At 45.5% G+C, this 25,867-nt stretch overlaps 1 protein-coding gene and 1 long non-coding RNA gene across 2 annotated transcripts in view; both read right to left on the reverse strand.

Annotated features, from left to right (window-relative positions):
• Window positions 1-646: 646 nt before the first annotated feature.
• On the reverse strand, window positions 647-5,043 carry LOC149332486 (uncharacterized). The gene is made up of 4 exons (XR_016285222.1): window positions 4,953-5,043; window positions 4,047-4,118; window positions 3,446-3,503; window positions 647-726 (listed from the first exon to the last, which is right to left on the reverse strand). It is a non-coding gene; the product is annotated as an uncharacterized LOC149332486 (long non-coding RNA).
• A 2,827-nt stretch (window positions 5,044-7,870) lies between these two features.
• Window positions 7,871-25,867, reverse strand: part of LOC149332487 (neprilysin-1-like) — a 32,708-nt gene continuing 14,711 nt past the window's right edge. The window contains exons 7-15 of the mRNA XM_089557523.1: window positions 25,624-25,764; window positions 23,868-24,047; window positions 22,160-22,319; window positions 19,386-19,484; window positions 16,720-17,028; window positions 15,671-15,868; window positions 11,670-11,899; window positions 9,989-10,132; window positions 7,871-8,224 (exon numbers count right to left, since the gene is read on the reverse strand). Of these exons, the coding sequence (XP_089413649.1) occupies window positions 7,871-8,224; window positions 9,989-10,132; window positions 11,670-11,899; window positions 15,671-15,868; window positions 16,720-17,028; window positions 19,386-19,484; window positions 22,160-22,319; window positions 23,868-24,047; window positions 25,624-25,764 (1,815 nt within the window). The remainder of the gene's footprint in view (window positions 8,225-9,988; window positions 10,133-11,669; window positions 11,900-15,670; window positions 15,869-16,719; window positions 17,029-19,385; window positions 19,485-22,159; window positions 22,320-23,867; window positions 24,048-25,623; window positions 25,765-25,867) is intronic.

The raw sequence follows: 25,867 nt of genomic DNA on the forward strand, positions 1-25,867 counted from the left end.
AGGGTTAGCAACTGCTGTTTTTTTATATAAGTTGTATCCTACTACAGTGCAACTGACACTGGAGTACACCTAATGCGTTGAATACTGGTCCACTTTTTCGGTTACAGCAGCTAAAGGCCTTGTCGATAACACTTGATTAATCGTCAGTGAAGTGCGAAAGTTAACAAGATAAGCGTACCGGTTAAACAACCGATTGTAGTGAAAACTCTTCATGTAATAATCGTTGGTACCAGGAATATATTTTTTGGCTCACTTCGGTTAGAATCATAACTGCTATTTTTAGATACTTTTTAGCTCAAGCAATATTTTTTTACTGTCTTCCAAAGTGTCTCGCTTCAAAAACTCCTAGAAATTGGAACGTGGCGGTGGCGCTTTCATTCGATTTGGCTTCTCGGTGCGAAGAGGAAGTGTGACGTCACAAATACACCACTGACTGTATTGAGGCCGCATTTTATGAAGGCCCTTTATGTGGAAGGATACATAGAACCTCGAGCAAAGTTTCTTAAAAAAGGTTGTTAAAATATTGAACTTTCGAGATGCCCGAAGTGGCTGCACGTTGCAAACAATATTTCTCGGTGACTCTGGAGTGATTGCTGGGAAGAATTTTCGGCAGCTCCTTACTTTCTGGTCTGGGAATTGAGCCCTGGGGAACGGGAGCGGGGGGTTCACCGCCAATTCCTTTGCTGCCTGAGGTTTCGCCGCCAACACCTTCACCGCTGCTGTCATCTGCGTCGCAGCAGACATTAAAGGCGAAAGCACATGTATGCAAAGAGATTAAGCTTGTTACAGAAATTGCTAGGTTCGCAGTGTGCATTTCTAAACGCTATTACAGACTGAGGCAAAAATGAGTACGTTGAGGTAGCGAACGCTATTCAAGTTTAAAGGACCTGACTTTCGGACACGTAAGGAAGGTTGCCAACATGGCGACAAGCTCTGAAGCGAGGGCCTCTGGCTCCCATACATCATGCACTGGGAATAGCACTGAGCACAGTTGTGTTGGACTCCACTACTACACGTGCGAAAGCTTCCGCAGCGGGCGAAACGATTACTAAAATTTCTTCCCACTGCCTGTATATTTTCTATGGACAAATCGTATTTACTAGTCTGCATACAACACAAATCCTGAGACTATCTACAAATTATCTGTAGATTTATAGCCATACAGGTTTAGTAGACTTGTCTACAGACACTTCACAGACTATGAACAGAGAAACGAAAATGCGAAGACAATAGAGTCTTATAAGACAATTTTTATAACGGAAGCTTCTTCTTACGGCTCAAGAGGTCTCAAGTTCAGTGATAATTACGCAAGACATAGTTTTAGCCGCCGCTTTCCTGCACCCTAGTGAGAACAGTTCGTCGTGCTGTACAATGATAATCCCCGAAATTTGCTATCATTACCGCTATTAGGCTAAGTTGGCGATGTTCAGCCTCCCGACTTGAAACCTGCATCACGACTTTCTTCGACAGTTGGCTCACTGTCCATCTTGAGCGACAACTTCCTTGCGGTTCACTTAGTCCTTTCTGACGTAATACGTCGACGCTGCGATGCATTCTATACGTGTCGTAAGGCATAGCAAAACCCTTATTTCTTAACATTCACTGGAGCTGCTGCCGCGCTCTCCTAATTCCTTCCAGAAAATACGAAGTAATTCTCTTTTTTCGTTTGCCGCGTGAAGCATTATTAGTACACACAGAGAAGCAGCGTGGTATGCTACATTCAGATTGCGCCTCTTAAGGGCGCCTGGTTGGCTCCCTTGCATCTACATAATGGACCGCGTGATCGCTCTCACCGGTGCGCGATGTTTCCACGTAGATGATGGGCGCCACTGCGATAAGTCCGATCAGCACCACGCCGACCATCACGACCGACAGCCTCGCCTTGGTGTCGAAGCCGCTGCTGCATGATGGGCGTCGAGCTATGCCTTTAGATGTACGCGTGCATTTCGAAACATAACTATCGAGTTATGCTAACAATGAAAGACTCCTGCGATGTAGGGTGAGTCGGCAACGTTACTAAAATCCCTGAACTTGCAGTAGTATTAGTAGTAGTAGTAGTAGGGCACGTGTTTTCGTGACGCAGAGTTGATTGTCCAAGCAAGCAAGAGCTGACATTAGATCAAATAGATAGAGGCTGAATAAGCAAAGCGGAGAGACTCTTCAATTCGAGGATGAGTAAAACAGGAGAACACCTTAACAATTAGGCACAGCACAAATGATTCAAGGGGGGCAGAGAAGCAAATGTGGTTCAATTGGTGTGTACTTGTGCTCCGGCAGATCACGGCCGGAGCCGTGGTGTAGTACCACGATACTAGACCACCCTTGGGACCCAGGCTATGGCGCACCATATAGAGATGTGAACCATGAGAATTATTACCTCAATGTTTCGCTCTGCATCACTCTATATCCCATAGCGTATGCCAGTGTCAACGCAGTAGTGCGGGCTAAGATGACTATACCTAAAAGCTTTGGCTGGCACCCCGCGTCAAGTCAATTGCCTCCAAAGAGGTTTTCATACACGACAGCGCCATCAACCCCTGCGAGCCCTCAATAAGGACGCACATTTGCCAAGACTCTTTCGATATGTCCTGCTGCGACGTAGACGTGTCCCAAGATTGAAGGCATATATGTCAAGAACGCAGGTTGCGAAAAATAAAAATATTCACATACTTACATTATGCGTTGGCAATGCGATAGCATTTGAAGCTGGTGATGCCTTTAGTGGAAATGACATCACTTCCTCTCTGGTAACGTCGCTTCCCCCCAGCCAATAAGCATTATCTGTCCTCGTGGCGTCGCATCCCACCAGCCAATGGGGATCAACTCGTCTGACGACGTCACTTACCTCCAGCCAATATGCATTATCCGGTCTCATCACGTCACTTCCGTCCAGCCAATGGGCAAATTTAATGAGCGAAGTCGCATTGACCGATGTCGCATATGACGTCACATACGACGCCGCATGACCGACGTCGCATATGATGCTATCGCATCAAGAGCAGGTCATTATAGGGCGCTTAATACTGACATTTCTAGCTTAGCAGACGAAAGTATCCAACTCTCTGCCGCTGGCGCAAAGGCGACGTCCACCATTTTGCTTGTGCCTCTAATGGTAAATTGGAATGCCATTCCCTCCACTAAAGGCTAACACTATCCAGGAACAAAAAAGTTACAAAGCCTCCTATGTGAAATTTACTTGCAAGTTTTAGCGATGCCTCCATTTTCTTCTTTTCTTTTTTCGTTATTTACGGTTTGACATCCGGATATATAGCTTCATGATGTTTTTCGCGAATTACGTTTCTCCAAATGAAACAGTAATTCAGAGAGCACTTGCGCTGGGTCGCCCGTCTTCTAACGTAATTGAGTTTTTCGCTTCTTCACAAATGTAGGTTTATTTTCGGTATAACAACTTCCCTGCAACACCGAGGCTGTAGCCAAGACTTACTCTGTTTTTGTGACCGAAAGTGAGTCTTGCATTGAGCCGCTGTCGAAAGGAATTGGGGCTGAAAAGAAAATAAGCGTGGATGAAATACAGCAAGAGGCTTGCGAGGGTGATACGACAGGTGTTATATTATTGTGACTATGTAGATTTCAGCCACGTTGACCTGCACACATAAAGGCAGGGAAGCACTCGTCGCTTATTGTGTCACCTTGAGGCCGGTCATACAGTATTTAGGAGTTTACATCGATACGCTAATCGACTGATTACTTTTATGCTTCATGCGAAGTATTTCTTTTCGCCGTATAATGGGACAACTAAAGAGGTTGCAAGGAGGCTTCGCCGTCTGGGTTACAGTGTTTACAATGGCGCAGTCCCGATAATGTGACGTTGTGTGTCGTACTATGACAAATATTTATCTCTCTGGCTTTAACCTACGCCTGAAAGCAAGGTAAAGCATACAGGCTAACGCCTTAAGCCTTCTGACAGAGCGTTGTCAAGGCCAACCTCCCAAAATGTACACCGAATATTATCTCTTCCAGGCTTGCCGAGAGGAAAGCCTTGTGTTGTTGCTAACTGCGCCTTTCAAAAAGTCTTTCACACCTACCTGATGATGGCGATTCATAAGGGGAGGGATAACCACTCATCGGATACATGGCGTACTCCTGCGATGGGTCTCCTGCAACGAAACATAGATCATAAACGGTGGTCAAACCCTGTTCAGTTTAGCGCTGAACAGAAATCATTGCTTAAGAGGCCCTGAGTATGCGACACTGGGGAAATCATTGTGAAGAAAATTGAAAAGAATATCGCTCACTCAAGTCAAAACATCAGGATATTGACAAAAAGTTTCAAACCCCCCTTCCCCCCCCCCCCCCCAAATGGTATAAAAATGGCGAGGATAACTATATCACTGCCGAGTGCCAGTGCCAGATAGGGCCATGGCAAGGAAATTTGGCATTGCCCCGAGACACCGTTATGATATTGGCTAAGACACACTCCAAAGTCAGCCCGTTGACTGAAGATAGCCGTTTCTTCAGCTGTGCCTGAAATTAGGGACATTTCACGTCCAACAAATGGCATTCATTGCAAAGCCAACTTGCTCAGCGCGCAACAAGCGCATGCGGAGGGACGTTGCCGTCTGGTCACTTGCCAAGCGTGGAGATAGCGAAGAGAACAGGCGTGGAAAAAATAAAAACTGGCTGCTGAGGATAAGGTAACCAATAATACTGGAACCGCTATCCTTTTCTCGTTGCTTCGCGCCCCTTGTTCCGGCAGATACCTCTATTACGTCATCCTTGAGTGCTTTATAAAGCGACGCGCTTTCACCCGTTCACACCGGTGCCCTTATTTGGATAAATGGCACGTAGACTAGGAGACACTGAGTTAATGTATAGTTACTTACAATGGCGCATTGGTAAGCAAAGCCTAACTGAATCGTAGCTTCGCTCTAATATGGCGTCAGCTAAGGTACGCTTAAACCCCACAAGACGGTAGCAGCCGTTGGGCGTACCTGAGGGAGAACCGGGGTAGAACCGAGGATCCATTGAACGAAGGAGGATCAGAGGACGAGGCTCTGGTGGAAGAAGGCTTGTCCACGTAGGCTCAGGGATCCTGTCAAGGAGGAAGAGCGGAGCGCAGAAACCGCTACGATGGAAGACAAGGTTTCACTAGCTCTGACGCCAGAGCTCTAGCCTCGAGCTGCTTCGTTTTCACAGATCGCGTGCCACGAGCAGGCAACGCTGCTAAAAGAAGACTAGTAAGATCTGTAAAAAGGTCATATGTAGATGGAACACTTTGAGCGCATATCAGGACACTTGGACATCTGTCAGACTGCTCAAGACTGATCGCGGTACAGCCTGCCCTCTCGAATCGATCTAAAAACGTGTTCACCACTATTCTCAGGACTCTTCACTAGCCAGAAACTTCCTTGGTGTCATTACTGTCATCATCATCACCATCATCATGGACCTCATGTTTTCGCCTCCACAGTCACCGCATTAGTATTCCGTCACGTTTCACCCCGCCGCGGTGGCTCAGTAGTTACGGCGCTCGGTTGCTGACCCGAAGGACGCGGGCTTGATCCCGGCCGCGGCGCCCGAATTTTGATGAAGGCGCAGTTATAGAGGCCCGTGTACTGTGCGATATCAGTGCACGGTAAAGAACCCCAGGTGGTCGAAATTTCCGGAGCCCTTCACTACGGCGTCCCTCATAGCCTGAGTCGCTTTGGGACGTTAAACCCCATTGAACCAAACCATTCCGTCACATTTTACTACGATAAAGACTTCGTTCCCCTGAGAACCCTACCGTTATTGCAGGTCACCTTCAATTTTTTCTTCCTCTCTCCATAATCTTGTTGGCCTGCTAACTCTTTTTGGATGTTCTTGTCATTGAACACCTGCGTCTGCATCTAAGCGCGTTCTGTGACGCAGCAAAGAGGCATAGGAAGATGCTCCTTTGAGCAGAGGTATGAGAGAGTCTCTGAATAATTGGCCCTTGCTCTGCTGGCAACATCGGTGGCGACATTCATTAAGCTTCCAAAGCGAGAGTCATGGATCACGGAACACAACAATCTGATCGAGTGACTGCAGCTGTCCTCTTCTGAGCTCGTCTATTTAACCCTGTTGTGACAGGTCCTGTTTTTTCCCTCATTAAAATTTCTTTCTCTCTCTCTCTTGTCTCGTTCTTTCTGGTCCTGTGTTTTCCTGCCTTCCCCCTCTCCTTCCTAGTCCTGACGTGGTTTGGGTGCCTTGTCAACCGCAACTCATGCCCTACGTTTCTCCTTCTCTGTGCTTATTGATATACTTGCCTAGATCACTTCCGCTGTCGTGTGTTTGCCCTGACTGTCATTCAGGTTCAACCTGCTGGCTTGTTGTAATGGCTAAAGGCTTGAGTTGCTAAGCAACGGGATCCAAAGAGTAGCGGCAACCAAATGACCTTGTTCTGTGCTATGTCAGTGATATATGTCAATGCACGCGAGCGACCCCTAGACGGTCGAAAGCTATCCGCAGCTACCTGCTAAGGCGTCCTTCACAGTCAATTTGCAGCTGCATAAAGCTAAGTGCTCAATACCAGCCTTTTCTTCTAGGTCATGAAAAAAAAAAGTTGTATTAAGTGCTTTTAAGACTTGTTAGCTTCACAGCACCGGGGGAGCAGAGCCAGCTAAACAGCAAGGACAAGGACAAGTTCAGACTAGAAAAAAAAGTGCCAGCAATACTTATGTCATGAAGGTAGACTTAAGAAGATCGAGGACAGTTTGAAGTTTGTCTCTATTGACAGTCAACGGCATGCTAACGACAAAGAGACCTCGCTAACCAAAAACGGAACTTTTTATAAGCTAGAAGAGAGTCTTCCAGCATGCGTGATCTCGCAGCTATTTTAAAAATTTGAATAATCACACGGTACGAATAGCTAGCCCAGCCAGTCACGTGACGTCCGTAACCTGCCCGGTCAGCTGTCCACCTTCTGCATTGCTTCCGTGCGCAGGTAGCGCGCAGAGAGCTACGGGCAGCTATACTCACAGCAACAATACGTTGTGGGCGCACGTGTGCTGCTATAGCTCAACCGCTGTATCCTTGCAACTCTGCCGAGAAGCAGAGACGAGGAGGCCGTCCTACACCCAGCTGTAGTGAAGGCTTCAGTCGCGATTGGTAATATCGCGTCCTTCGGAAGCGATATTGCCAACTGGCAGTGAGGGTCTAGGCGAGGTGCACTATATCACACTAGAGAACTCTTTGTGGTTTTTATTAAGTATTTTTAAAGTAATGTGAGAAGCCCACATATTGCGAACTTCGGATACAACGAACGCCATGCGGCCAACCATCAGGCTCGTTATAACTGAGCTGGACTGATACTGGCGATCACAGGGAAAGGTTTCTGCAATGTGACGTAAAACTCATATTAGTATGTATTTATTATTGCGAAAACAATAGATGTATCATCGACACGAATACCCGCTGACGCTCCAAAAGTGGCAGCGTTACAAAGCTCACGATTCGTGAAAACGATGTGACGTCAACAAAGGTAGGAAATTACGAAATATTCACGATTAATAGTAAGTGCCATTACTTACAACTGCACAGACTACAGAGATATGAAGAGCTGGAATCTTTTGCCATGGGTAAAGACATGTTTTAATTATTTCTGATAACAAATTATACTACGTGGAAATAAGCACTTGCTCAGTAACGCGCCCTCGATTTGTGGTGAAGGTGGAAACATATCGGTAATGAATTCAATAAAAACTTCGAAACTTTAAAGCGTGGAAAAGCTGAATCTTGCTTTAAATCCCCATAGCCCAAAGAGTTCAGCAAAGATGGCAACGTTTGATATGCATCCTACAGGCACCGCTTTACAAACAACAGAATGTGAGACGACACTCTGTGACAAGCGCGTAATCACTAATTATAATTATTACGCCTACGCACTACTCTACCAGAAAGTGCACTTTTCCTCTGGGTTCATCACCTGACCGGGTTTACATTCGAACGCCTGAGCGAACTGGGGCATGTTTTGCAACGGCACCATGCAGCGGGACCGGCTGTGCCAGTAAAGTCCGCCAGACTTTCGGCGCTTGTTTTCTTTGTCGGAGTGGCACCACTTAATGCAGTGCGCCACGAAGAAGACCTGGGGAGAGGTAAGCCCAACATTTGGCACAGTCACAGTGCGCTGGTTATCCGGAAGATGGCTGAACGTATCGTGCGCCAACAGGAGGCCCGTGAAGTCAGCGAAACCTTCAGAGTCTATCTTGTCAATTAGCTTCCTCGCCCGTTCTTCGGCTTCTGCCTGCACGCACAGAACGCCACGCATTTAGAAACGCTAATTGTTAATCCGAAGGTTCCCACGCAAATCATGCTTGTCGTCGTCGTCGTATTCGTCAATGTCACGGACGATCATGCGATTCACACGGCAATGTATGCGTTAGCATTACTGTCCTTCCTGACGGTTGCGGGTGGCGTGATCCAGTCCACCAATCGACGTGTTACACGCTATACCCCCTCTCCACCCGCCCGATCGAATCCAGCAATCACAGTGTGCAATGCTGTACGCACTCGCCACTCTGCACTCTAATTGGCTGCCGCGGTTTCCCTCTCGCCCGCCGCCACCTCCCACATACTCACCCTCCCCACTTCTTCGTTCCTTCTTCCACACTGCTATTTCCTTTCCTCTTCCTCTCGGACCTTCCCTCTCTCTGCTTTGCCTCCTCTTCTAGAGGCTTCACATACCAGCAACGCCAGAAATTTCTTGCCGTAATGAGGGCTACAGTGCTAACGCATTAAAGGTGCAGTGAAGAGGAATCTGAACCCATCTTTTTGCAGCGGCAACTCGATGTACACGTTCCGAGCATTCTTAGAAACATCGACTTATTGCCCTGTGTGGCCGATTTCTCTAATTAAATCGAATTAACGTCCGGCTCCCGCCTTTTTTTTTTAATTCTCCCCGTACGGTGGGCGGAGTCGACAAACGCTGGAGTGCCTTTTAGCCAGCTCCGTGGAGGCTTTGCTTTCGCTTTATTTTGTTTTTTAGGTTTCCATGAATAAATAGTTTCATTCGCAGATAATATAGCCGCAAAATAAGCCCGCAGAAATAAAAATACGCGCGGACTATTTGCTTCTACGGATTACTACGTATTACTCCGCCGATGGCAGAGCGGCAAGTCGCCACGGGACTGTGTGAAAGGCACTCCACGCGTTGGTCGACTCTGCCCACCGTACGGGGAGAATTCAAAAAGTAAAGGCGGGAGCCGGACGTTAATTCGATTTAATTAGGGAAATCGGCCGCACAGGGCAATAAATCGCAGTTTCTAAGAATGCTCGGAACGTGTAGATCGAGTTCCCGCGGCAAAAAGACGAGTTCAGATTCCTCTTCACTGCACCTTTATAAACATCTGTACAGCCTCGTGTCACCGTAAGCAGGGGGAAGGAAACAGGACGAATTCCTCGCGTGGGCAATCTGTACCGGATGCGACTTCAAGGGTGCGCAGTCACACAGGGACCGTGCCTTACACATTGCGCCAACTTTCTTAAAATAAGCAGAACGAATTAAAGTTCCCGACAAAGACATGCTAGTGTGCATAGCAAATACAGAGTCCGAGGAGACTACTAAATTGACCCCTGAGAGGGGGCCAGGGACCACATAGGAGTCTCCATAAGACCCTCGTATTTCTCTGCCCCATTCAATTTTTTTTAATCACTCCGAAACAAATATAAAATCAGTGTAGCATCTTTAAGCTGAATGAGGAAATGTGGAGTAATTAAATGACAGGTTAGTGGAACTCAGGCAGTGATTTTCCCGCGGTATATCTCGGATAGACACCTATTTATACTTACCGTTTTCTTCGCCACTAGCGACCAATCTCCGCTTTTATTCTCTTTCCTTTGTTAATTTACCTTCTTAAGCAGCCCCATCCGCTTTAATTAGATTGACCTCAAAGCTTTCCTTTACTCAGTCCTCTTTCTAATCTTTCTGAAAGATATCATTTTGTGCAGATTCCTCTAATTTATTGAACTAATTGTTCAATAAATTCGAACCGACCTGTGGGAAACGTACCTTTTGGTATGAAGCGCGAAGGCAGAGCATTTTTTCTTCGTAATCACGCATAGTGTCCGTATTGCCGTATCTGACACGACGGTTTTGGTAGTCAAGCGTGATTCCCTCCACGTCGAAGGCATGCATCAATTCGTGGCCGAAAATCTGCAAACGCCGCAGAGAAAAATTCACGGGGCACTTTGACTGTCTAAAGTGCGTAGAGGAGAAAGCCTTATCCGCAGCGGCAAGCGCATGCGCAGTAGGCAGAAGCGACTCTAACTCAGTGACGTCATCAGTGGCACCGGTGACGTCACCACTGGGCGGCGTCACACATAATTATCGCTATTTATTACTAATTCATAACTAATTGCTAACCAGTGACTATGACTACGCAATGTACTTAATGACCAAGACATGAGTATTAATTGCTACGACATACTACGCCACCGATGACGTCATCAGTTCAACAGCTGTAGTGTCACAAAATTGTGGCTGAAAGTATGAGCCATTAAAGGCTTTCGCCTTAATATCAACTTCATGCGCAGGGAAGACAAAACCGACGCTTGCAGGAACGAATGTCGTCTGGAATCACAAGTTTGTCCCTACAAATCATGCTTGGAAGACTAACGGGATTTGCACCACCCGGCCCGCTTCATTTATGAAGGCAAGGGGCATGTTAGAAAGAAACGATGACGTGTACATAAGAATATGCTGCTGGGCTAGTTGGTTCTAGTCAGACATCAGCGCAGTTGTGTGTGTGTGTGTCCTCTCTGTGTCCTCGTTTCGATAGCAAAGCAGAAAGCTAATCCAATTAGGCTGATCAAACTGAAATATAGCTGCAAACCCTATCTGCTAACCAGTTGCTTTGAATTTCTGCTTGCCCAGCAATCTAATTTCTTACTCTCAAAGTACTATCAAACAGCACCAAATCATTCGCCAATCCGTGTACTGCCAAGTAGCTCCAAAGTGTGCGAAGAAATGCGCTATGTTTATGGGTCTTTGTCAACGAGGAATTAATACATTTTAATCAGCGCGGGAACACAAGACAGACAAAAGAAAGAACACGCAACACAAGCGCCGACCAGCGCGTTGTTTGGAAATGAATCAGTACTAACTGGCCCAAACCGCAACTGCAGTTAGGAATTCCCAAACGCACAAATTAAGTTTTCTTAGTTAGTGGTCCTGTGAGATAGGTTCAAAAAAGTAATGTATTACGCTTTGAAACATTCCTTTAAAACAACAATGTAGAGGCAAAGCACAGTCATACAGTACATTCTCGTAATCGGTAAATTGGTAAATTGGTTTTTAAGGAATAGAAATTGCGCAGTATCTGTCTCGCATATCTCGGCGGACACCTGAACTGCGCCGTAAGAGAAGGGAGGAAGGTAGATGTGAAAGAAAGAGAAAAAGCGGTGCCGTAGTGGAGGTCTCTGGAATAATTTCGACCACCTGGGGATCTGTAACGTGCACTGACATCGCACAGCACACGGGCGCCTCTTGCGTTTCGCCTCCACCTCTCTCTTCTCGTAATCGAAAAAAAGTAATTCTTGTCCGCGCATCTCACATTATCCTCGCTGTATTCATTTTCCTCATACGTTGCTTGTTGACCGCTCTTGTCCACCTATAACAATTCGTAACATTTCATGTGGTTCATTCAGGGAATGTGGCTGTCTGACGGCACGAACACAAACAGAGAGTTTACCTGTCCATAGCCTCCGTAGTTCATCGCAAGCGGAGCTTTTCGGATGAAGACGGGTGGTTGCAAAAGGCCCGCATAGATCGTAACGCTGTTGTTGTCTCCCTCGTAGTCAGCATTAACTGAGGATGTCATGAAGTTCTCAGTGCCGTTTCCTTGAACGATTCGCTGCGTCAGGACACGAAGAGACTCCAGGTACGGATGAAAAAAGCCCCTACCAACGTCCGGGAAGTCCGCTGCATAACCGCGCAACAAAAGAAAGGGCCTTTCACAATTAATTCAGTTTGCGAAATAATAAAGTGCTTGCAGGGTTAAATGAAAATAATTTTTAGAAAATACCTCACTTTGATATCAAGGTGCAATCCGTAGAGTTTATAATGACTAGTTTTTGAAAATATCGCATGCGACGAGTAAAATTTATGCACAACCTTCGTATTTCGGTAATAACAAGAGTGTAAAAATCGGAAGAAAAAGATGCCCAGGCTTAGCTTGGTTAAGCCAAGAATGCGTTGCATATTGCGCGGTCTTTTTGGCGAGGTATTGCTTGGCGGCACTGAATTTTCTCAGCAGCTTTTCCTCCGTGACGTATGGATGGATGAATGGATGGATGGATAGGAGCGCCCCTTTTGAAACGGGGCAGTGGCAACCGCCACCATGTTTTTTTTTTTCCTGTTTACTGTGTTTGCAATTCTCACCAAGAATCGCCATCATCTTTACCTACGGTTTTTCCTCCGGCTGTCGTGACGTCACGTCACGTGGTTTGGTGGCTGCCCGGCCGCTCCCAAGGGCTGAACTGAGTGATTGCAATATGCTACGCATAAAAAGTGACGTTTACCCAAGGGTATGGCGAGTGACAAGTGATAGCTGACTCACAAAACTATTAGCGGGTTGATGAAGCCACACCTAACCGTACGACGACTATGCTTATTTTATGGCGGAGTTACAATTAATGGAACTTCGTCCATGAAATGTGTGGACAATCCGGGCTGTTATCTTCAGCATTTGCGTTGCGTACAGCCTCCTCAGCTGGAGCTCCGTGCGATTAGCTTGCCGAACGTTCACGGCGTCTGGCGTCGAGCTCACGTGCAACTTCCCGGGAACAAACATACGGAGTACTTCGTTTGGACACAGTAAAGTTTCACAAGTTCTTTATCTTCCCTCCTTGCACCAGGGGTGCCCCGCCAGAGACGGGTTTGTTTAACTGGAAGACTGAAGCTTTTCTTCGCACCAGGGGTACCCCGTCAGAGACGGTCTTGCGATGAGTTACGATGCAGGGATAAAGGGAATACTTGAAGTTTATGTACAGATATTTACAATCACATACAAGTTAAGGCACTGGAGACATATTAAGCAGCAAAAAGACAAACAACAAAAAGGTGGAACTGGCTAACACTAGGGGAGGCCCCTACTCGGCGTAGCCGAAGATACATAGCACCTGACCTTAGCTCAGAACCCTTTTTCTGGCTCCGGGGCCCGGTTTTAAAGCCCTAAAGGCCCGGCCCACATTTCGCAGCTTCCAATCATGCTACACTCTTCACATGATTGGCTCTTCAAGGGCATGGCCAGCCCTCCAGCTTCTATAAGGTAAACCACCCTCTCCATACCAAAATAAAACAACAACAAACACAAACGCACAGTCGTGCCAGCATGCGCGGGGTAGAACATTCTCTCCCTCCAAAATAAAAGTAAACACAAACAAAAACCACACTCGTGCGAGCACGTGACGTCGGTTTCCCCAATGACCCTCGACTTTGGCGTCGTCCCGGATTAAGGGATTATCGGGCTTAACCGCTGTAACTGTCACTGCGAGCTCAGACCTGCATTCCAAGGCGACTTAGCCTTCCCAAGGCTGTTTAGTCGGCGCCTCTCCGGTACCCGTAGCGTCACCCAACTCGTTCCTTCGCTGCTCCCGGCTAGACGCGCTGTCGCCGGCTATTCCTCATCTCTACCGCCCCCCTCGTCAACGGCGCCCTGACGCCGTTCCGTCCGGCAGTGCTTAATCCTCAGGAATTCTGCAGACTTTTCGAACGAGACGTTCGTCGCGAGCTTGTGTCTCGGCTGGTGTCTGTTGAGACGAGGGGATCAAGACAAGGGGGGGGGGGGGGGGGGGGGGTCGTCGTGTGGCGGCTCTTCAGCCCCAAGCTGCCACCGCTCTTTTTCCCTGGCCGACGCGAATCAGCCCCAAAGGGCGATGGACGTCCGAGCGGCCCGGCGCCTGCGCGCGCACGCATCGTTTCAAGAAATGTCATTCTTCGCTTCCAGCGCACCCCACCGTCCCGTCCCGTCGAGGGGGGGGGGGGGGTCCAATGAAGACGGCAGCGGCGGGGTACTGAGAAAGAATTAGTGGTAGTAATGATCCCGCACGCACTACCGATCCCTTACAGACACTATTGGTTGAATTAGGTCAGTGCCGTTTCCGTTTCTTACATCGTTATTGTGCCTTCTTTATAGCCAGCGAAACGCGACCGTATTGGCGTAATCGCTTTCACACTACAGTGCCCGCCTACGAACTCCAGATTGATACACGTGTTTAATCATTCATCCGATGTTGGGTCAACCACCGATTTGTGTGCACTCCATGACGTTAAAGTCACTCGCAAGGACGAACGACAAAGTGCGTTCCAGTTTGAGGAGATTTTCTGACAGGCGTATGTCGGTGTATTACAAATGCGTGCCCCAGTATACATGATGAAGATTCCGGAGGCACGGTTTGAGTGCACATGTCTTGGCGTGATCGCTGATGAGGGCGCATGCATCCCTCCCGAAGATGACGAACGTATCACCGCGGTAGGTGGCCAAGACAGCGTTAACCCTTACAAAAAGTTTTATACAGTCTATAGAGTGTCTATAGACTTCTGTCTGTAAAGTCTACAGAGTGTCTATAAACAAATCCTAGAGAGCAGTATAGACAATCTATAGATTTATGGCCATACACTTTTAGTAGACTTTTGTCTATAGACAGTCTATAGACTATGAACAGACTAAAAGCAATATCTATAGGAAGTCAGGTTTGGTAACCAAACTAAACCTATAGGAAGTCAATAGAGTCAATAAGAAGTCTATAGAGTGTATATATACCATTTTGTAAGGCATTAATCCCCGATTACTTTTGTGTGTATGTTAAAATGTAAACAGTACGAGCCCCAAAAGAAATGAACAGCGTAGCACAGTTGACAGACCGCTCAGTGAGCTTAATGTTCAATAAATGAATGCGTGAAATCCTATCGGGAGAGAACTTAACGCTCCTACAGGTGTTTTCGGAACAAGGATATGACTAAAAAAATTCTGGGGGGCACTTGGCTCTTACTAAAGTGCGATGAGGCGAAAGCCATTTCCGCCTCTGTTGCTGCCCTGTTACTATGGTGACGGCGTCATAGGTGACGTCAGGCGCATGCGCTGACAACTGCCAAGGTGGAGTTGGAGTGGCCGTCGGCGCTCCATATATAGACTGCCGCAATGACGTCATAGGTGACGTCGAGCGCACGCGCAGTACATTTTTGGTTACGACATACTACGCCATCTATTGATTTTTTTTATTTTAAAAAATAAATAATTAATTGTAATTATTAATTTCATGTTACGACATACTACGAAGTGTCGATGACGTCATCAGTTTTTAATTGATATATAGCTAAGGTAATCCAATTTCGTGTTTCGAAATACTACGCCATGTTGATGACGTCATCAGTTTGATTGACAACTAGGGTAAGAAAACTTCGGACGCACACGCGGGCGAGTCATGAGCCTATAAAGGCCTTCATACATTTCTTTGCGGCGTAAACATGGACACAAAGTCAAGGGTACGCTATTAATTTACCCGGTGGATGAGAAGTGCTCATTGGTTCATGCAAGACCTGTTCATGCCAGACATTTCCGTGGTATAATACGCGCTTTGTGGCACAATACGTGGCATAGTTCCGTGGCATAATATGCGGCATAATACCTGAGCATAATACGCGGAAGCACCCAGTGGGCTATAGTCGTTGAGCTAATGGCTTGGTTCTTACCGTATAAAGCTTCCACAGCAGACTCATTGGTGAGTTCTTGCGGGTAGCCCACAGTAAGGCGCAAGTTTTCGACCTTCCGCAAGGCCATGTCTCGCACGGGGTCCTTAATCCAAGCCGTTGTCTTTAGCTTGCGCAGCAGGGTTCCAATTATTTTCTTTGCTATTCGTTCGGCCGAGGTCAGCGCTGACTGCGGGACAGCTGAGAGACGGCAACGTCCGGTGGAGAATGACAGGGTCGCCACCGCGGAGCAGGAACCATGATGCAAAAAGGAAAACGTTGGTTGAGTTGTGCACTGTAGGAGCCTCGTGTGATCGCTGAATAAGTGTTAGGTAACCATTAGTGCGAGATATCAGCATTTACTTTTTTTATGTCCTAAGGCAATAAACACCACTAAAAGAACGTTAATTAGGTTCAGGTTAGAGAAAATTGAAGTTGCACGCTACAGATGAGGTAGAAAAATACTGGCGCATGAATATTCGGGAATGCAGTCCTTCAAAGACTTCTTGGGAGAGGGGCACCTAGTAGCACTAACTACGACTAGTCTAAGTGAGCACTGCGAAGTTATGAAAAACAAGGATTTCAACTACATCAAATGTTGCGCTATAATCAAAACACAGAGTCAATCAGAACATACTAAAGTATTGCTTAATAAAGTCCAAAAATGAACATAAACAATAAAATGGCAGGGTGGACAAGGAAAGTGGTATGACTTGGGAAGAGAAGCGCAGTAACACCTTAAGTAGATCTCAATTCTTTGGCAGTGTCTTTGCGTAGGAAACGCCGATGCGACTACGCTGGGCTTGAAGGGCTCCTGTATCAATAGTAGGAAGGTCAAAAGGAAGGTAGTGAGGCACTGTTAGCCCCATATACTGTTTAAGTTAGGCCTACATGATGACCTCCGTAAAGAACAGCTGCTCCAAATTCAATTCGCCATACATTGAGACAAAACCTGTTAGGAACCGGTACGCAGTTCCCGTATAATGTAATCCCTTATGCATTCCCGTCCACGAATTCTATCGCTATAGGAAAGAAATAAAAACAACACGCACATTTGTTAAAGTATTGTTTCGTGACGGCCAGTGCCATGATGGTGTTGACTTGACGGTAGCAGAAATCAGTGACGGGGTCCGCTCCTTCGCCCCATGTGTGAGCATGCTGGATCAATTGCCGGCCGTGTGCCAGATGCAGAAGCCGATGAACGAGGCTCCAAGCCATCAGGAGCCGGGAGTCGTCGCGAGTCATGCGAGATTGGTCCATGAGGAGAATCACCAGCGCAGTCGCGTTGTCCAGCACCGCCACCATAGTGAAAGCGTCGAATGTGTGGTTAGAGTAAGACGTGATCAACCGCTCCCAGTGCGCTAAAAGAGAAGGGAAATATAGGCAGGAGTACGTTATCGAACGCAAGGGTGCGTCTTGCGTTTGTGAGCGACCGATTTCGCTGTCGCATCAGGAGGTTGCTTAAACTATATACCTCAGTTCCAGGTCTCGGTCGTTCGGCCCTATTCACAATACAATACAATACAATACAATACAATACAATACAATACAATACAATACAATACAATACAATACAATACAATACAATACAATACAATACAATACAATACAATAAGGGAGTAGCTACTCATTGACATCCACCCGACCGCGGCTACAAAGGAAAGCTATACAGCTTTCTCGGAAACTTCGTAGTTAAAGAAAAATTCGTCCTGGTCCGTCAGTCGCACTACCAATTGAGCTAACCGGGACGGCAAGCTTACGGTAGGGCAAGAGCGAATTGATCAATAACTCGAAGTGGGAACTGTTGGAACTGTGGGAACGAAGTGGAACAGTTCCCACTTCGAGTTAGTGATCAATTCGCTCTCGCCCTACCATAAGCTTGCCGTCCCGGTTAGCTCAACTGGTAGAGCGACTGCTCCGGTGAAGCAATGGTCCCGGGTTGGAACCACGGACCAGGACGAATTTTTCTTTAACTACGAAGTTTCTGAGAAAGCTGTATAGCTTTCCTTTGTAGCCATATGGCTGCGCTCGAGTGGATGTCAATGAGTAATTACTCCCTTACTACAAATCTACTCCACCTTGGGGGATTCATCTAAACATTTGACCAATATAATACAACACATATTTATTTTCCAGAAATAACTGGATAGTCTCTGGAGCTAAAAGCTACACAAAAACTTGACGAGGCTCAAGAGACCGTTTACATGGCAAGAGCACAATGAATGCAGTGGAAATCTGAGTACTAAACACAGAGAACACAGCCACAACTTGTCGTATTCCCTCTTCAATATTAAATACAACAACAAGAAAACAAACGTGACAAATTAGAACAATGGTAATTCCAAATAATGTAACCGGCAATCCCAGATTCTTTACGTTGTTACTGATTTTTATATGAATTTAAACACGCCTAAATTACAAAAGAATTGAGCTCTAGGAGGAGTTTGAGCTCTAGGAGGAGTTCGTTTTGCCCTCTTCTTCGCCCTTCGATAACTCTGTTGCGCTGTTTTTTTTTGTATGATTGTAACATCTTGTTTTGTGTGCTATTGTATCCAGCGCATTTTGTGTCGCAAGACTTGGACGTTTGTCCCTGAAGAAAATGTTGGCAATCTGTCACCGATTCATTACTCTTCTGGACTGAGGTAACATCACGAGTGCTCACATATAATTCCTTTAATTAAAATATCAAGTAGAACCCAATCCAAAAACACATAAGCAAATTTTGTCATAACAACGAACTTGGCCATGAACTTGCAGTAGCAACAAAATTATGTGTACTAGCAACAGGATTTTGTTTTGTAGTGCGCTTTCCCTTTTAGCGGTAGGACTACGGAATAGTAAGACAAAAAAGTACTACAGTAACCCAGAAAACTCTACAGTACTAAAAGAATACCCGTCGTTACGAGAAAACGATTAAATATTTTGGCGTAGTTTGGAAATGAATCTCTCAGTTCTTTTTTTTATAGAAATTTATATTACCTGCACAAGTACAAATACAGCGTCATGGCTCACTCAGCTGAATGCAGATTTTGGATATTTGCAATCTCAGTTGGCTTCAGCGTACTCGTAAAACTACAGCTACCGGCATACCTTGCGACAAAGGTACAGTACGGTCCACTGTTAAAGGGAACATGTGATCGCGTGGCTTCCACGCTTCGCGAAGCGCTGCCGCCTAGAACGTACGAGAATAAACGGCACAAGATGCATGCACAGTACGCATGCCGGCTGGACTTTCCGCGTATCCGCCTGATGCCGCCCATTCTCGCCGCATCTAGGCAACAAGGCTTCGCGAAGCGCGGAGGCCACGCGATCGCATGTTCCCTTTAACAATGGACCGTACTGTACACTCTATACACGAAAGGAGTAAGAGCGGAGTAAGCTGTCCTCTAACAAGATATGCTGGCAAAGTGCTAGGCTAGATTTTCATCACTAAAAGTACGAGATACTTACGGTTGGCAACGGAAACAGATTCCCTCTCCAAAACATCCGAAGTTTTAGCAGTTGCGAATATTTAAACCGAGGTTTCAACGTCGTTTATTCGTTAACCTCAAGACAGCACATGACAGCAGGAAAAATTTTTCTCGAAGCATATGCTCTCCCGTCTTATTTATGGGAGATGCCTGCTCCAGGTATCAAAGGAACAATGTAAGTGCGGTTGTCTCAGGCTGTGGGCCCATGAATTAGGATAAGCGGCATTCGTACAGGGAACTGAACCCACCTTGTGTAACGTAATTTTCCGTCAAGTTTCCAAGGCTGCCCACGGACCTCATTAACAACGCGCTCCACTTCATTCGGAGCTGTTCAATGAACCTACGCACTGCAACAATAAAAATGAATGAAATATATCAGATTGGAGCACATTTTCGAGTGTTTTTATGAAGCGTGAAATCTAAACATACAAACCAAACCGATCATTAAGAGTCATAACTCATTCCAAACCGGGTCATCCCAGCAAATCATTATTCGAAGACTTACAGATACTACCTTTCGATTCACTACGCCTACTGGAAACAGCTACTACAGTAAACAGCATCGTAAGATACAACCATCCTTTACATATATCCCTATTTCGCACGTCATCACGTCCCACCAGGAACGTAATGCTTCGAAACTTTAATCTGCCACCCACTCACAACGTATATGGAGAAAGACAGCTCGCTTTTATTGGTGCAAAAATATGGAATACTCTTCCCCGCGAAGTAAAATACGCTCAAAATTTCACTCCTACAGCAAAAAAATTCTTTCGGCACAAACATACTAAGAACTAATGCTTACTCAACCTGCTGCACGCATTCGTTTTTATTATTATTATTATTTCTTTTTTGGACATAGACGATGTTTTTCATATTATAGAGTTGTTCCGTGTAATGTTTTTTTTTTCTTCCATTTCTGCACTTGTATTCATACACATGTATCTACCCCGCTGTTACAAGTTCTAATTGCATTGTACTGGAGTGTCTGTATGATTGTATTTCATTTTTTGCACCCATGACTAGCCTACGGCTACGGGTCCAGACAGTGTTGCACACATCTTTTTGTACTTTTAAATGTAAATAAAGAATTTGAATTTGAATTTGAAACCTCTCAATATATATTTGAAAAACCAAAATTAAGAGACAAATGAAATAGCTACATCAAAGACATCAAGTAAGAACGGATGTTTTAATCCGAAAGCATTTCTAGGTTATGTCGGCAGGGTCGTGTCACCAAAACGTGTCCGCAAAATGTGTCCGCCGCAGTTGGGACGTTCTCAGAGGAGGTAGCAGCAAACGAGTGGCACGTAATCGAAAGAGGATGATGTGAAGATGCTGCGCAAAAAATTATGTCGCTAGTACGATAAGTTAAATAATTAGAGGCAAAAATGTCAAAACACGTCCCAATAACGCGTACGTCAATATGGGGAGTGGACGGCAAAATGTGGAAAAGTAGGCGAAAGAGTGAAAATGAAGTTTGAAATGAATTGAAATGTATTTTATAAGCGATTATTAATAGAACAAAAAGTTTCATTGGCATATAATAATTAATTAATTATCGGCAAAAATCATTGGACGGTTGAATAGGCTGAACGGGGATACAGTAAGTGGACGGGAAAGCAACCACGGCGCCATATTTGAAAAACCAAAATAAGAGTGAATAAATCGATCTGTAATTAAATAATGAGATAATCACGCTAATTCAGTAGTAAAGTTAATTAACAAACAAAAAGACAATGACCAAGAAAGGCAAAGAGTGCCGAGGAGGCATCAAAGCCTTCGCATCCGCCCAGTGCGGGTCGCCCCAGAGATCTTTAACTTTGCTCTCTTTGAAATTCGGAGGATACTTCGAAACTTCGGAGCCGTGTCATCACTGTTAACGCATCCCACCATGCATAGCTCGGACATGGGGGTCAAGGTTTTCGCCCGCCAGCGTCCTACCCTTGGCAGTGACTGCATCATCATTCTCCGTCAAGATGTGCTGAGTACTGTGCACTTAGGACACCAGGTGGCGACACATTGCGATCAAGCTGGTAATGGGCCTCGCGCAGGCTAGCCAGTGAGCATCGAAGCACGAGGAAAAAAATGCGAGTACACTTTGACAACTAAAATGTTGAGAAGCGAAAGCCGGGGACACTATGCCATGACGACTTCTGGTGGATGTGACGTCACTCCGTTTCCGTGGCTACATCGATACCCAAATTGCACATCTTTCGGGGATCTTAAGTGTTACATTACGCTTAATTACTCATTTTTTCATCTAATTTGTCACAAATCAGACATTTTTCCGATCATTCTGTGACAATATTCACTATGCCATGACGACTTCCGGTGGATGTGACGACACAAAAGGATTTGCCGGGATAGTTGGTTCAATTCCGAATTTAAGAGTTAACTGCGCGAAAGGGTTAGGACACCAGGGAGACACATTCACGACACTTAGAAACGTAGTTCTCGTGCACACCGTTCCCGTGGCTATATAGACGTCAGCGCTATTTCAACGCAGTTTAGACATTTTTACCTATAATTAATTAATTAATCTACAGCCATCAAACGTGGCTTCTAGGTTAATTTTTTCCTCCTCTATTTGAAGCAACCATTGGTTTTCTTCTATCTTTTTTTAGTTCCCGAGTTAAACGCGTGTGACACGCTTTGTTAACGGACGACAGTATGAGCCATTAAAAGTGATCTGTTGATCTACCTTGTGCAGTTCTACATATAGTGCTCTCGCATTTTCACAAGTAAGCAGTCTTAAGTGTCTCTCTCAAATGTGTTATTATCATTATGTTGCCGCGCCTCAGTAAAACCGTGCCGTCTTTGGTGCAGGTGTACATAAGTGATCTGTTCATAACATCAACTCTTGTCCCTTTCAGTCCCGCGACTTTCGCGGTACGGGGAACTGCGAAATGCCTGAGAGATTTCTTTTTTCTTTTGTACTGATATAAAGCGATGACAGTAAGAGGAAATCGCTGCAATATGTCATTCCGCACGCGGCACCGGGCAGCAAAGGCATACGCACCTACGCCCTCGGCTTGAACAATGCGCGAGGCGACCGAGGAGGCATGGAGCTTGGGGTCGTAGAGGTTGACGAAGCCCTCGTAGAACCGCGCCAGCTTGCGATCGTCAAAAGCGTAGAAATTTCCCTGCATCCAATCCTCGTCCTCCTTATGGATCACCATCTGTGAAAACGACGAAGCAGGACCTCACTGCATCGAGCGTTTGCAGTCCAAAGCAGCTGCTGTATCGAGAACGTTTTCCGGGGTAAAAACAGTCTCACCTTCGCAGTAACCGAGAATACCTATGTTCACGTGCCGGCTTTAGAACATGTTATTCAAGACGACCATTGAGCAAGGGCACTGTAGTATATACAGCGTATGTCAAAAGTATAGAGAGCAAGAAGTTTGCTTCTCGCTTCTTGCAGTGCGGCTCTTGATTATGCATTTCTAGCATTCCAAATCTATTGATAAAAAGATGAAAGCCTCTCTAGCAGCGCTGAACGTACTAAGCATCAGTAAGCCTTGGAGGAGAGCTCACGATAGCTTGAAGATGTGGGCAACTCTGATGATACAAAGCGGGCAGCACAGAAATTCCCTAGGCCCAGCCTATAGACTATATTTTTGAGGAAGTGCACACTCCAGGGTTGGCCCCGTCGTTTTTGCCGATATTTACATTTAATTCTCTGAAAAATATACAGGGTAGGTCAAAAGTTCCCAGGTCACAGTCTGCTTTTCGGCGTTATACCCTGGCACTTAAAATGCCATTAAATCTATTAAGGTTCTCAGAGGTGTGCATAATGCTTTTCCTACCATCTACAGAGATATTCAGCTTCGAGGTTATCGTAACTTTCGGACTATACTACTTAAAAACCGACCCTGTGGCCGAGGAACTTTTGACCAACCGTGTGCATCGATCGTCATATGAACTAGAAGCTCTTGCACATTAATATATGGCTATTGGTCTCTCCGAAGCTCCATGTTAGCGTTATGCAGGATTCAGTAAACACCAGACCAAACTTTGCCCGTGGAAAACAGGGAAGTGCAGCATATCGTTCATCTCTGTCACGTCAAGGTATGTACAATCAGCAGACATTATAGACGTAATCTGGCTTATTGCACTGCAAATACGGATTATAAAAAAATTACGCACCCCTTTCTCTAATTACTGCCAACAAATCTCTCGCGAAACACAAGTGATATACATAAGCACGGGCCAAAGCTGCAGGTCGCTCCTTGTACAATGAGAACAGAGATTGCCGTATTAGTCTTCCTTCGGATTCCTGGGCATATCTATAAAATATTTTGTAGTATTGTTTCAAAATATCTCTTTTCACATCACTATTACCCCTGCGTTTCTTTCTATAGAATTAGATTTATCTGTCTGCCTCAACTAAAACTGTATGGTATCGGTTAGGTCGTTCACAAATAAGGTTCAGAGCAAGCGCATGTCTTCGCTTAGGTTTTACCTTTGTTGTAGAGTTTTTCAAGGATTTAGAGAAAGAGCAAACGAGTGGCAAGAAACTGAACCAAATTGTTAACAATGTGCCCTATACACTTTTTTTAATAGAAACAATTACTAAACCCCATATCCAATCAACGCAGAGCCCACTGCTAGCTTATGGAAATTAGGTTCTGAAAAGTCAAGTCGCTCCTATTTTGTAACTACTCAAAGCACTGGCTTTTGGTGGAAGAAACCTCTGTAAAGTTTTACAAAAAGGGATGACGACGTACGTGTAGGAAACGCTGTCCCGGTTTATTGGGGTACGCGACTACGCGAAATTGCACGAAGGCTGGGAGGCCATAGACGAAAGACAGCTGCGTGATCCGGTCCGCGATGTCGAAGTCCGGGTCAGGGTGAATGTCGGACATGTCGAGACCGAGCGATGCGAAGAAAGACTTCAGCGATTCTACCTGCGCGTGAGATAGCAACACAGCATGAACATAAACAACGGTTCACAACTAGTAGGTAAATATGCAGAGTGTTTCACCTTAGAATTTGCACAATTTTTTAAAAAAGATTTTTTTTATATAGAAGAGCGCTTTTTTCGGCATAGTACTGTCAGCGGTGTAGCAGATCGGAATACGGCTAAAGCATGCTAACTAGCAGGATGGTTAACTAATATTTAATAGTTAACTTTTTAACTATTAAAATTAGACTTCTTAGTTACTGAGAGGCGGGTACACTCTTAAAAAAAAAGTTAGTAAAAAGTTAGTAAATGGGTAGTAAAGAGGTAGTAACTGCAGCAGTTACTAACTCTGACTTCGTTTTACTACTTTTTGCTGACTACTTACTACCCTCTTCAAAGTATAGTTAGTAAAAGTAGCCCTTGCTACCTTTTTACTAACTGTGGTCGCCAGTTACTACCTAGTTAATAACCGTTCCTTTTATCCCAAAATAGAGTCAAAATAAAGTCAAAGAATGTAACTGACGCAGACTGTCATGCCAATAAATTGGTTTTGTAATTAAACATTTCTGCAGGGGCAGGCGGTTAGGTAGATCAAGCCGTTTCTACAATATCAACTTCATAATTGAAGCTGTTATCTTAGCTCAACCGGTAAGAGCAACTAGGCCGTAAATGCGAGCCTGATTTACGGAGTATATAAGCCTGAGAAAGATTTCTCTACATGTGCACGCGCAGTGCGCGAGTGTGACTCTTCCTGATTTGTGCTTTGTGATTTGTGCTGAGGTTGTTGATGCCATAATCTCGCATAATTTCTACATGTAATGCGCGGTAAGCTTAAACCTAACTGTGTGATTTACTGCCAGCACGCTCTGATAGCTCTGTCTGGATTCCGGAATTACTCAAATTGATTGTGAAGCATTTTTATTTTTCGAGTACGCACAAATTAGACAAGCCACGCCAGCACACCGTACGAAGAACCTAGCAGCGTATGCGAGTTTCTATTCATTTTCTTAGTAAATACTACTAGCTTCCCGTTACTAACTGCGGGTAGCAGCCGTTACTAACTCAATAGGTTAGTAACTGTTACTAACCTCCCCGTTACTAACTGCAGTTACTAACAGGGTAGTAACTTATGTGACAACCAGTTACTGCCCCAAAGTTAGTAAGTACTACTACCTTTTTTCTAAGAGTGTAGCCCACCGTAAGTAATAACCATATCAGTTTTTAGAATTTTGAAAATGCGGTTACCCTCGGTGCTGTGGCCCAACAAATGCTGGCTATTTCAACGAGTTATCTGCACTGGAGAGGTGTCTTTGCCTGCAAGCTTCTCGAAAGCGCATGTATATTTAAATTTCTTTGCCCAAAGTTGGCCATGAAGGAAGTCCAAGGCTAAGTGGCCGTAGGGTGGTCGTGACCGAACCAACAGCAGTATTTAGCTCTCTACTTTTTTGCTGCCATATAGGGCATATCAACGAAACCGTGAAACTACAGACTAATGCAGCTATTGCTTTCAAGAATAGCCAGGCGTATCGCATATAACGCCTAAGATAAGATAAGAGTATCCATAGAGTTGGAGTTCATACCTCAGAATTGTTGGCGTCGGATCCAAGCTGCACGCAGGCCTGGAACATGGCGGCTGCCTTCTGCGCCGCACTCTGACCAATGGACGGGATGCTGGCAGTGAGGAGCTCTTCCTTGATTCCGTAGAGCGTCAGGTTTTCCAGCTGATCAGGGAACGCCGTCAACGGATGTCGGGTGGTGTAGGTCGGAAAACTTAAGCTAAGTCGCGCTGTCTTCGTTGTACCACAGGCAATTTCGTTAAAAGGC

The sequence above is a fragment of the Amblyomma mixtum genome, chromosome 8 (genome assembly GCF_055824585.1).
Source record: "Amblyomma mixtum isolate Tamu chromosome 8, ASM5582458v1, whole genome shotgun sequence".
NCBI lineage: Eukaryota > Metazoa > Arthropoda > Arachnida > Ixodida > Ixodidae > Amblyomma > Amblyomma mixtum.